At 35.1% G+C, this 13757-nt stretch overlaps 1 protein-coding gene across 1 annotated transcript in view; it reads left to right on the top strand.

Annotated features, from left to right (window-relative positions):
• NUS1 (NUS1 dehydrodolichyl diphosphate synthase subunit) overlaps positions 1 to 13757 on the top strand; it is a 42089-nt gene that overhangs the window by 18432 nt on the left and 9900 nt on the right. Inside the window, exons 2-3 of the mRNA XM_036925038.2 lie at positions 6667 to 6792; positions 7698 to 7847. Coding sequence (XP_036780933.1) covers positions 6667 to 6792; positions 7698 to 7847 — 276 coding nt within the window. The remainder of the gene's footprint in view (positions 1 to 6666; positions 6793 to 7697; positions 7848 to 13757) is intronic.

The raw sequence follows: 13757 nt of genomic DNA, 5'->3' as shown, positions 1-13757 counted from the left end.
TGGAACATATTACAATTTTGCCACTTGTTTTGGTTCTGCATTGCAGCCATCTGAGTTTGAGTTCTCATTATCTTTCACCTGGATATTTGCAATCCTGATTGCTCTTCCTATTCTGTCCCCTGTATTATCCATTCTTCACTCATCAGCAAGGTTATCTTTTTAGATAACATCATTCAAACTCTGACAACAGCTTCCCATTGTACTGAAAATGTTTTCTGAGGTCATTACTAAAGCCCACAGAACTCTTTGTGGTAGGACCTTTGCCTATATCTCTGGTCTCATGTACTGCCCCTCTTTCTACTTAATTTCTGTATTCACTAGTTATACTTTTCTTTTTTTTAATATTTTGATATTTTTTTCACCAGTTACACTTGAATATGGTGAAAACCTAAATGCTGGGAGAATATGCAGTAGCTGTAATAGTAATAATGATCTTTGTTTGGCAATACTGATTTTTCTTATATTTTAAGAGCTGAACAAAATCAGCAAAGACCTTTTTTGTTAAATAACGCAGTTGTTAAAATAATCATGAGATTAGCACCAAGGAAGGATACATGTTATACAAATAAAAAAAAGCAAGATATAGAATGCATGACCACACACACCAGGATTACACATGCATGTGGACAAACAGTAGGAATAAGTTAAAAAACTGGAAATAGTTGTGTTATGATGGTAAGGTTGGGGATGTTCAGTTGTTAGGATGGAGGGTTAGGGGACCTTACCTTATTGTTTAACTTTGAATATTTTACACAGTTTTCAATACTAGAATTTAAGACTCATTTCTTAGAATATAAAAAGTTTACATTTGGTCCCCAAAGTGCATAGCTAATGTTTATCAAGAAATCCTGAAAACACTGTAGTCTTTCTGTGGTACAGCTTTCCTAACGTATTTTATTCTTTCATGGAAATGTAAATTTGTGGTGTGACTGTGTATGTGTATGTGTACACGTGTGTGTGTTTCCAGAAGTGGCTCTTTCATGTGTCTTTTCTATATTTCCATATAGTTTATATTTACACTTGGGAAATTTAAAGTACATGAGATATAGTTATAACAAAACATAATGTAAAATGCTTTAAATCATTATTGCAAAAATGTGGATTCCCAAGTCTTTCTTAAAGAATTCAAATATTTGTTACTCCTGTGAAACCTTCTTAAACATCTTCTAAAAAAGAGTTGTAGTCCTTGCTTTTTCAAAAGATACAGCTCATTTGTGAGCTGTATATATTTAATATATTTAATAAAATTTATATATTTAATAGAGTTCAGATTTTTTGGGAGGGGGATTCAAAATTTAATAGTAAAGTGGGTTTAGCATTGTTTGTTTATCAGCATTAGAAATAGTTACTAAACCGAATAATTAGAATCCAGGAATAATTAGAATTTCAGGCCAGTCTTAGTTTCTTGACCAAGGACAGTTGCTTGACCTTTCTGGGCCCATTTCCTCATCTGTAAAAAGATGTGATAAAATAATTCTCACAGCTTGTTACTGTATATATAATTCTGTGAAGTACAGTTGTCTCAAAAATTTTGATGAGGAAAATATTCAACACAGCCTTCAAGGTCAGCAAATTGCTTTTTTCCTCCAGATGGCAAAGCCCTCCCAGCTCCCTCCTCCCCTCCTTCTCTGGGCCCCTCTTTTGCCCTGCACATGCCGAAATGCCACATATCAAGATAATATAAATTGCTCCCCTTGCTTGTGCCCAGGGCTCAGACCTTGGGAAATTACTCTCCTCTGAGCCCACCGGTGTAAAATGAAACCTCACCATTCCAAGACCTCCGAGTGCCTCTTGGTTCTTCCGTCAGTGATCCAGTCCAGGTTTTCCAGTGTTTTCTGTAACAGTTGGAGTACTGTAAATGTTTTCCCCTTAGATCAATTATTTCTTAATGTAGTCTCAATTTCCTTTTACATAAAATTGCTTTTGTGATCATTTCTTTACTTTATTACATTATTTTGGCTTTAGATTCTGTGAAGGCAAAGAAGATAAATTATGATAATGAGAAAAAGAATCTCTACAAGTATGATGAAAACTTATCTAATATCCTGTGATATAGGTAGAGAAATTAGCTATTTTAGTCAAAAGCTAAATATCTTGCTGCATTTCTTGTGTATTGTGTGAAGTGTGTGTATGTAGACTGAATCCTGAAGAAAATTGCAAGCTAATAATTTCGCTTGTAGCTAAGTACACTAAGTTTCATAGAGTATAATCAGATTTCTGGGTGGGGGTCAAGCTGTGAGGTGTCTGGAATTATCCTGCTGATATTATTTTATGTATGTGTTTAGCACTTCTCAGAAACTATACTTGTGTATTTCATTTTTTTCAACCAAGTCAGCTAAGACCAAGGTTCTGTTTAAAATAACCTCATGAAAGTCTTCTTTATAAAAGATGCTTTGTAACTGCCTCTCTGTAATGGTCTTCCTTTTTAACAGAATTTATGCTGTCATACCATAAGGAAGTATCTGCTTTTTTTGTGAGAGGTTCCTGGAAACTTCTTAAAAATTCCAGTCAGTGACAAGTCTTTTGAGGTTTTGTTGTTAGGTGACACTTTGTGCACTGATAATTTGGTTTACTAAATAAACATTGAGCTCCTGCTATGTGAAAGGTGTCTTAGGGTAAGAGTTGAGTAGATAAAAGTTCAGTGAGAGCACAGTTCTGTAGGAGAGTTCATGTGAGTCAGAGGAGGAATGGGGCTCATCTACCTGGGGGATTGGGAAAGGACTCCTGAAGGTAAGTGACATTTCAGCTGGCCTGTGAAGGAGTTTTCAGGTGTGGGGATGGGAAGGTAACATAACAAAGGATGGAGTTTGGAATCGCTGCATGTGTTTTTGGGAGAACGTAGGGCAATTCTATTTTGCTGGGGATACAGTACTATAGAGAAAGATTCATTTATTTCATAAACAGAAATTATTTCCACCCACCAAGTGTGGAAACATAGGCTGGAATATTAATACCGAAACAGTTTGTTCTTAATACATTAAGCATTTTGGGAGCCACTGATGATAATTAAAGTTGGAAGACACTGAGATTGAAGATGAACCTAAAGACTGTTAATCTGGTTGTCAGTCTAGTGATACATGCTGGAAGGGGTAGGAAGACCCATTAGAAGGTGGTTGTGATATAAAAGAAGACTACTGCTTGGAACAGTGGGGACAGAGGACAGAAGGAAATGGATATAGGGAACATTACTGTAGAAGAGTATATAGAGTTAGCATATTAATAGAGCATTGGGGGGTGATAGAGAAAATACTAGAGAGTAGAGAAGATGCCCAGGTAACTGGGCAGGCAGTATGCCTTAATAGAACAAGAAGGGAAATTTTTAAATATACTATTATAAACAGCTTTACAGCAGTTATGATTTTAAATCACCTATTGTCCTCTCACCCTTATGTATTTCCTGTTCAACATATTGTCTATTCTCTTCCAGGCCTTGTCCCTAAGTGCATATAAGTTTCATACTTCTAGTACTGATCTTTTTTTTTTTTTTAATTTGATGTAATAATAAGTGTTTGAGAGCTGACTTTAAAAGATAAACTGCCAAGTTTTAGATTTGTTCATTGTCAGATGCTTGTAGATCTTCTAGGTAATATTAGATGTTTGAATGAACTGGAAGTGTTAGGAATCAAATGCTGATCCTGTTTTTACTTAAAATTTTAATGTTCATCATGGATATTTTTGCATTAATTTAAGTTGTTAAAGATATTGCATTAAGTTATTATTTATCATAATTACTGATTTTTTTGGTGCCCCCTTAAATTTCACTTCACTCATTTTATGCTGTCCTGGCCCTGAATGGTTTTAAAGTGACTAGCATCAGAAAGGGAGGGTGACATGGACAAAAAGAGGGGGCTGAGAGGGGAACTCTGAGGCGTGATCTCCTTTTAGGAGTGGAAAGAGGAAGAGAATTCAGTGTAGAGTGAGAAGCAACTGTTCTAGGAGCAGGTTGGGAGTTGTTGAACCATGAGAGGACATTCAGACAAGCTGGAGTAAGAATAGGATTCTGGGAAGGAAACAGGGTGGGCATTAATGGTTACACTTCAGAAAGGTTGAAAAGGAAAGGATAGAGATTAAGAAGAGGTAGCAGCCGTTGTGACGATGAAGAATGTCATCCATTGCCTTGGAGAGAGCAAGAGTTCCTGTAAAACTTTCCCACTGTAATCTGGAGGCTGAAGTAAAGATGAGTGAATTGATGAGAACTGTGGCATAGGTCTTTGAGAGTATGGAAGGAAGAGATCATGGTGATAGGAACATGCAAAAGCAAGGGCTCTTAGGTTGGGTTACTGTTAAATAAATCTTAGCACATATGAGAAATAAATTTATTTAACTCTTATTTTTAATAAGCTTATATGTCCTGGCATTAGTGTTTTGGAGATTTTGCATTACTTTTAAAATTCATATGCCTTCTATAATTAATACCTACAGTATAGACCAAAGTGTGGTCTAAATTACCTTTTTTCCTTATTTGCATAGATAAATGGAAATCTTGTAGCATTTATAAAACTATCATACATGCTGTTTCGTAGCATATGCTTTTGTATCATACATGTGAATTTTATGACTGACTTCAGGATAATGATTCTATCCTGCACATCTGTATTGCTACACAAGTATTACTATTCTAAACATTGTTATTCAGATAGTACCTGATAGTAATCCTTTACAAATTTTGTTTGTATTTGGAACTATTTGTTTTTGTTTAATCTTGCTCTGGACATAGGTGCTACACAATCAATGCTCATTTTTATGTTGCCAAGCTTATGGTCGTATGATTTTGGACTTTCATAAGAAGCCACATCCTTAGCCCTCTGCTCTTCTCCATGTATGCCTTCTTACCTTTGGAGATCTTATTTATCATTTCTTGTCTGTATGACTTTGACCTTGAGGAGGATGACTTCCAAGTATACGCCACATCTTCATCCTCCATCCTTTGTTGTATTGCCTGCCCAGGCCTGCATTTGTAAAGTCCTCCTAATTCTTAATGGGCCAGCTGAAGTGTCACTTATCCTACGGGGCCTTTCCTAATCCTCCAGCCAGTCTCTGACCTGTCAGGTACCTTTCAGTAGACATTTATTTGTGAAGAATCTGTTCTGTGGCTGGTACTGTGTGGTGAGCAAAACAAAGATTCCTACCCACAGGGTGCTTATATGACCTCTTGAATGTCCTTCCCTCTTGCCATTGTATAGTAACCCCCCACCTAAATATTCTATTATCAGCTGTCTAAAAACTACACTTATCTTTTCCTTAAAACCAGTTCCCTTTGTAGAATTTCCGTACTTAAAAAAAAAAAGTTATTTTCTTGTTTCCCATGTTTCAGGCCATAGAATTTTCTCCATTTACCTCTAATTAAGTTGTGCTGTTCATTCTCTCAATTCTTCCTTTGTAATAAATCCTTTTTCATTGCTTCATCAAATTATGTATAGACTGCTGCAGTAGCCTGCTGCATGCCCTTATACTGTTGCAGGTTAATTTTCCTAAGGATATATACATTTCTGTATATTTGTACATTGCTCAGAAATCGTTGGTTACCCATTTGGTAAGCAAAATGAAATAAAAATTATGCATATTCCTTTGACCTTTTCTTGAATCCTATGCACCAGCAGCATTTGACTATCTTTTGAATATATTCAGAGCAATTTTTTAAGCATATTCCCCAATTGAATAGCCTCTCCATTTTTTTCTGTTTAAGTCAGCTCATGTCTAGCCTATTTTACAGACTTTCCCTACCAAAGGAAACTACTTTTTTATCTTTGAACTGCTATTACAGATGTACTACCAAGTTGCCATTTATAGTACAGCATATTCAGCAGATTCCGTGTTATTTTATATGTATTTATTGCATTCTCTCTCCCAGTTAAATTTTGAATTGCATATAGTCAGATCTGACTGAGAGTATGGAGTATGAATACTTGATAAAGGTCAAAACAACAATGGCCACTAGAAAGCTGTCCCTCTGAAAATAGCCAGAAATATGTTGATTAGCTATAATTCTTTATATTAGCTTTATGTTAATATATGTCACATCGTTCCTTCATCTTTCTTAATGATATTGTAGTAGTTTTTACTTGTGTCTGTAATTGAAGGATCAAAAACCTTTTTATGTAATGTATTTCCATGCTTTGTTTTAATTTACTAAGTTTTGGTTTTGTTACTTTTGTCTATTCTGTACTTTTTACATACTTCATATTAGTTCCTTTTACCATTAAAAAACTAATAAATTGAAGTAATAGTATTGAATACATGTAGTAGATCTGCAAGGGAAGTACATTAAACTGGGAGTCAGGAAGATGTGTGCTTCTAGACTACTGCTGCAGTTTATTAAATTCTTGGCCAAGTTCCCTTAAGAACTTTGGGTCTCAGTTTTTTAATCTGTAAATAAAGCTTTCAAGTAAATATATCTTAAAATTTCTTTCTAGGTCTAAATTTTTATCTTATTCCTATTGACACTAAGTGGTTACCCTGTCCTTTTTCTTTTTTCACTTTAGCCTGAAGCCAGATTCTTGTATTAACAAAGTTTTGTGTTTTTTTCCTTTTTGACTTTAGTTTAGGATTGTCATTACTGCCTCATTTGAGTTTGTTCAGTTCTGGAGCCAGTGTCCCAAGAAACATTTATTATTAAAGAGGATAAATTAACCTAGTTGAGATTTACTTGCTTTTTTGCTTTTTAAGGTATTTTCAAAAGAAATAATTCCAGATTGATGGATGAAATTTTAAAACAACAGCAGGAACTTCTGGGCTTAGATTGTTCCAAATACTCACCAGAGTTTGCGAATAGTAATGACAAAGATGATCAAGGTAAGCATGAGTGTAAAATTGAATATCTAACATATACAGATGTGCTTTGTGTTCAGTGCATATTCTGTCACTCTCGTTCATTTTGCCTGTTAAACCTTTATTGTCACCATCTCTAATCATCAGATTTAGACTTTTCTTTATCTTGTTAAAAATAATTTTCAGAAATAGATAAAATCATGACTCTCAGATATTAAAAAATGAACACATTAAAGATTTTATTTAACTCTTAATAAGTAACCAGGAACCAAATTTTATAATCAGTTCAAAAGAGAATCCAAAGAAGGAACACATTTATAGATCAGACATATTCAAATGAGTATGTTAATTGAGGCAAAATTGGTTTTTCTTTGGGGTTAGGGGAAGATAATTGAAACTCTATCAAACAAGAGGGAATTTGCATGTCTGTATACAAGAATTTGGCATTGATATCAGTTACCTAGAATCCTATCAATTGTAAAATAGCTCCCATAGAATCAGAATTTGATAAGGTTGTCCCCTGCTAGCACTACATAGACAATGTGCATTCCATTGAAACACATTTTTTCTACAGTCTTCATTTTTGTCTTTTCTCTTGTGTTACCACTAACTGTACTGTAATTGTAGATGGCATTTTAGACAAGTGAATGAGTTAACCTATAATTACTATTTTCCAGAGCTTTTTCACAGATACATGGTCTCTGAACACTTTGAAAAGAAGGCAGTATATTAATATATTCACCAATGTGTGTGTCCTTTCAGAGAGTAGCTAAGTAAATGTTTTGATACTGAATTTGAAGGGCTTAAATGATTCTCATTTGCTATGAGACCTGTACCTTTCTTTTGGTCTGAACTTAATGTTTCTTAAAACTGATTTTGAAATATACCTGAAACAGGTGTTTTATTTAATATCTTGTTTGTTTTTCCAGTTTTAAATTTCCAATCGGCCGTGAAAGTACTGGCCCCAGAAGATGGAAAAGCAGATATTGTGAGAGCTGCTCAGGACTTTTGCCAGTTAGTAGCACAGCAGCAAAAGAGATCCACAGATTTGGATGTAGCTATGTTAGACAGTTTAATTAGTAAGTCTTATTTATTTATTTATATTTATTTATTTTTAGTCTTGTCCCACAAGAATGTAATATGAAGGAGAAAATCTAGGTTCTTGTTGTTGTTACACTTTTAAGTTTTCTGAAATTTAAAGACCCACATGTGAAGAGAGTTTTTGAGATAATGGTATTTTTAGTTGGCTCATTTGCATGAGGACTTACTGGTAAAGGAGAAGATGTAAGACAATTTTGGGGTGAGTGATGAATATTCTTGAAAATAGGACTACTGCTTGTCAACTTTCCTCCCTCTGGGGTGTTTTCCTATACTGACAAGGGATTCTCCAGTTCTCCAGGTACCAACTGGGTGTCCAACATTTCAAATTGATTCTGGTACTAAGCACCCAGAATTAGTGTCAGATTCTACAGGTTTAAGGGCTCAGTCACACAGTACTTCCCCCCCCTTCAGACATCATTTGCAATTCTTGGACTACCTGTACTTCTGATTAGCTGCCTACAAGATAGGGATCTCCCATAGCTCCCTTCTAATTTTTGATGATTTACTAGGATAACTCACAGAACTCAGGAAGCCACTTTAGTTCCGTTCACCAGTTTTTTTATAAAGAACACAAATCAGGAACTGCCAAATGAAAAAGATATATAGGATAAGGTATTGGCAAAGGGGCATGCTGATCTTCCGTGCCCTCTGGATACGTCACCCTGTTGGTGCCTCGATGTGCTCACCAACCTGGATGCTTTTCAAACCCCATCCTTTAAGTGTTTTATGGAGGTTGACTTATTGGTGTGATTGGTTAAATCATTGACTGTTAGTGATTGAACTCAGTCTCCAGCCCCTCTCCCCTACCAGAAGGTCTGGGGATGGGGCTGAAAGTTGCACCCCTGTAATCACCTGGTTGGGTTCCTCTGGCAGCCAGCTGTCATCCTGAAGCCATCTAGGGGCCTTTTCTTATGAATAAAAGATACTCTTTTCACCCCTGTCATTCAGGAAATTCCAAGAGCTGTGTGCCAGGAACCTGAAACAAAGACAAAATCTATTTTTATTTATTAATTTCCCTTCTTTCTTTTTAGTTTGAGCTATCTACTGAGTTTGAATTTAGTTGTTATCTAGGAGGCAATCCCAAGTTTTTGGTCTTACAAGACTCTTTTTTTTAGTATTCCTTCCATTGTTATATAATATACTCTTTTTTTATGACTTTTATTGATAAAAAAAGACTTTTTCAGTATTCTATTATGTTTTATGAAGTGCAAGTATACTATCATGTTTTATCAAGTACCAGTATACCACTGTATTTGTCATGTTATACCAAATGTAATATTACAGTTTTTTTCTTCAAGCCTTTCTTCAAGGTTTCTAAAAGCCTTTTATTTGCTTATTCTATTTAGAGTCCCCAGGAACTGTTTGCCTTAGTTTTATGGCCCTTAGGCTTACTAGCATTACTCTTGATCCTTCTGAAGAAAGAAAGGCAGTACCTCTAACAAATTCATGTCCATTGATAGCTTTTATAGCCATACAGTTTCTTTTTGTACATTCGTATAGAGTCTCAATTTACCTTATTAATCATGTGTTTTCTCTCTAACTAAGTCATTTATTTAACTCTCTGTTTTTTGTTTCTCCCACTTGGACACACGTCCATCACAGAATACAGTCCTCTCTGGCCTCTTGGTTTCCCTAAGTCCCAACTTTCATTGACTACTCGCTGCTTCCCCATATCCTTCTCTTTTCTACTCTATCATTGCTTAGCTCTATTCAGGCTGAAGGTATAGACTTAAGTAAACCAGAGGTCAGAGGTTACTGAGGTGTTGACTGTTTCCTGGATTCTGTAAGATCCAAACCAGAGAGTACTTCAGGAGGTGACCATTTAGGTAGCTAGACTATGGAGAAAGACTGAAGTGTTGAGCTCAAATGTTGCCTTCCAGGATTGTAGACCTGTGATAAATGAAAATATACACAGTTCTTAAGTTAACTCATTAATCTGACAGAAGCAAACCCTCTAAATACTGTCACCCCCAAAAGTCCCTTGTGACTGCAGTTAATCCCCACTCCTATACAACCCAAGGCAATTACTCATCTACTTTCTGATTATACTTTTGTCCTTTCTAGAAATTTCATATAAATGAATTCATATAAAATAAATATTTTATATCTTGCTTTGTTTACTCAGCATAATATTGTTGTGAGGTTCATCCATGTTGCATGTGTTAGTAGTTCATTAAGCTATTATAAGTAATGTAAATATTCTTTTTTATGAATTTAACATTTTGTTTATTCATTCATCAGCTAATGTACATTTTGTGTGTTTGAATAATGCCTTTATGACCATTTGCATACAGGACTTTGTGCAGAGGTGTTTTCCTTTTCTCTTGAGATAACTGATAGTGGAATAGTTAGATCATGTGGTGAACAAAAATTTAACTAAACAGAAACTGCCAAAACTGTTTTCCAAAGAGTCCATACCTTCTTGCATCCCACCAGCAAGGTAGAGGGTTCTAGATTCTCCTTACCATTGCTAAGACTAGTATTGTCAGTTGTATTTTTCAATTTTAGCCATTGTACTAGGAGTGTAATAGGATATTGTTGTGGTTTTCATTCACATTTTCCTAATGACTAATAACATTGAACATTTTTCATGTGCTAATTTGTCATTTGTATCTTCTCTGGCGAAAAGTCTGTTTAGCTATTCTGCCAGTTTTTAACTGTTTTTTCTTAACTGAGCTTTAAGAGGTCTTTATGTATTCTGGGTACAAATATTTTATCAGTAATAGGATATATGATTTGCAAATACTTTGTCTCAGTCCATGGGCTTAGCTTTTCTTTGCCTTAACAGTTTCTTTTAAAGTGTTTAATGTTTATGAAATCCAGTTTATCAGTTTTTCTTTATGGATTCATGCATTTAGTGTTGTATCTAAGAAATATTTGCTTAACCCAAAGTCACAATTATTTTCTCCTATGTTTTCTTCTAGATTTTTATATCCTTTAAAGTTAAAGCATTTAAATCTATCATCTATTTTGACTTGACTTTTGTGAATGGTGTGAAGTAAAGGATACCAGTTCTTCCACCACCATTTCTTGAAACAACTCTCTTTCTTTATTGAATTTTGTGGCTCCATTGTTGAAAATAAATTTATCATAAAAACTCATATCATATCAATATCATATCAGCTCCTTTGTTGAAAGTCAATTTATCATAAATCTTTGAGTTTATTTCTGGTCTTTCTATTCTGTTCCATTGGTTTATATTGTCTGTCCATATAATGCCACACTGTCTTGATTACTGTACCCTACTATAGTAAGCACTGAAACCATACACGTTTTAACTTTGATTTTCTTTTTCAAAGTCTTTTTGGCTACTCAGGGTCCTTGGCATTTTCATATAAATTTTAGGATCAGCCTGTCAATTTCCAAAAAAAAAAAAACCCAAAAAACTCCATTTGACAGAGATTGAGTTGAATTTATAGACCCATTTGGGGAGAATTGCCATCTTTTTTTTTAAATTAATTCACAGTCTTATGTTGGTTTCAGTTGTGAATCACACTGTCCCTGTGATGAACTTACATTGTGGTTGCAAATTGTTGTGCCCTTTTGTCCCCCTCCCCACTTCCCACCCTCACCCCATCCTTACCCACTGGTAACTACTAGTCACTTCTCAGTGTCTGTGAGTCTACTGCTGTTTTATGCCTTCTGTTTTGCTTTGTTTTTATATTCCACAAATAAGTGAAATCATATGGTATTTGTCTTTCTCTGCTTGACTTACTTCACTGAGCCTAATACCCTCTGATCCATCCATTTTGTGGCAAATGGGAGGATTTCTTTTCTCTTTAAGGCTGAATAATATTCCATTGTGTGTATGTGCCACCTTTTCTTTATCCATTTGTCTATTGAGGGACACTTAGGTTACTTTCATATCTTGGCTGTTGTTAAATGGTATGGCGATAAACATAGGAGTGCATATATCTTTTTGAATCAGAGATTTTGTTTTCTTGGGTAAATTCCTATGAGTGGAATTACTGGGTCAAATGGTATTTCTATTTTTAGTTTTTTGAGGAACCTCCATACTGCTTTCTGCAGTGGTTGCACCAATTTGCAGTCCCACCAACAGTGGAGGAGGCTTCTTGTTTCACTGGATACTCACCAGCATTGGTTGTTTCTTGTCTTTTGGATGTTGGTCATCCTGACTGGTGTGAGGTGATATCTCTTTGTGGTTTTAATTTGCATTTCCCTTGTGTTTAGTGATGTGGAGCATCTTTTCATGTTCCTGTTTGCCATTTGTATTTTTTTTTGGAGAAGTGTCTGTTGAGGTCCTGTGCCCAGTTTTTGATCAGGTTATTTGTTTTTTTGTTGTTGAGTTGTATGACTTCTTTAAATATTTTGGATGTTAATACCTTATAAGATGAGTAATTTACGAATATATTCTCCCTTACTGTAGGATGCCTTTTTGTTCTGCTGACAGTGTTCTCTGCTATACCCCAGCTTTACATTAGTTTGATGTAGCCCCACTTATTCATATTTTGTTTCCCTTACCCAAGAAGATGTGTCTGTGAAACATTGCTCATGTTCAGATTTTCACCTTTATTTTTTTTCTAAGAGTTTTATTGTTTCATGATTTACATTCAGGTCTTTGATCCATTTCAAGTTTACTTTTGTGTATGGACTTAGACAATATCCATTGTCTTTCTCTTACATGTAGCTGTCCAGTTTTCCAAACACCAGTTGTTGAACAGGCTGTCTTTTTCCCATTGTATATTCATGGATCCTTTATAATAAATTAATTGAACACATGTGCATGGGTTTATATCTGGGTTCTCTATTATGTTCTATTGATCTGTGGGTCTGTTTTTGTGCCAGTGCCAAATTGTTTTGATTACTGTAGCTTTGTGGTAGTGCTTGAAGTCGGGGAGTTGTAATACCTGCAGCTTTGTTCTTTCTCAGGATTGGCTTTCTTTTCTCAGGAACAGCTTTGGCTATTCAGGGTCTTTTGTGGTTCCATATGAATTTTATTACTGTTTGTTCTAGTTCATTGAAGAATGCTTTTGGTGTTTTGATAGAGATTGCATTGAACCTGTAAATTGCTTTGGGCAGGATGGCCATTTGGACAATATTTATTCTTCTTATTTGTATCTTCTTTAATTTCTCTCATGAGTGTCTTGTAGTTTTCAGAGTACAGGTCTTTCACCTCCTTGGTTAGGTTTATTCCTAGGTATTTTATTCTTTTTGATGCAATTGTAAATAGAATTGTTTTCTTGATTTCTCTTTCTGCTAGTTCATCGTTAGTTTATAGGAATGCACCAGATTTCTGTGTATTAATTTTGTATCATGCAACTTTGCTGAATTCAGATATTAGTTCTGGTAGTTTTGGGGTAGATTCTTTAGGGTTTTTTTAAATCTACAGTATCATGTCATATGCAAACAATGACAATTTAACTTCTTCCTTACCTGTCTGGATGCCTTTTATTTCTTTGTGTTGTCTGATTGCTGTGGCTAGGACCTCCAGTACTATGTTGAATAAAAGTGGGAAGAATGTCTTGTTCCTGATCTTAAAGGAAAAAGTTTCAGCTTCTTGCTGTTAAGTATAATGTTGGCTGTTGGTTTGTTATATATAGCCTTTATTATGTTGAAGTACTTGCCCTCTGTACCCATTTTATTGAGAGTTTTAGTCATGATTGGATGTTGAATTTTGTCACATGCTTTTTCAGCATCTATTCAGATGATCATGTGGGGTTTTTTCCTTCTTTTTGTTAATGTGGTATATGATATTGATTGATTTTGGGGTATTGTACCATCCTTTGTTCCTGGAATAAATCCCACTTGGTCATGATGGATGATCTTTTTGATGTGTTTTTGGATTCAGTTTGCTAATACTTTGTTGAGTATTTTTGCATCTGTGTTCATCAGGGATATTGGCTGTAATTTTCTTTTTTGTGGTGTCT

Source organism: Manis pentadactyla, chromosome 12 (assembly GCF_030020395.1).
Source record: "Manis pentadactyla isolate mManPen7 chromosome 12, mManPen7.hap1, whole genome shotgun sequence".
In the NCBI taxonomy this organism is placed as follows: Eukaryota; Metazoa; Chordata; class Mammalia; order Pholidota; family Manidae; genus Manis; species Manis pentadactyla.
This window is presented reverse-complemented; position numbering and strand designations above follow the sequence as displayed.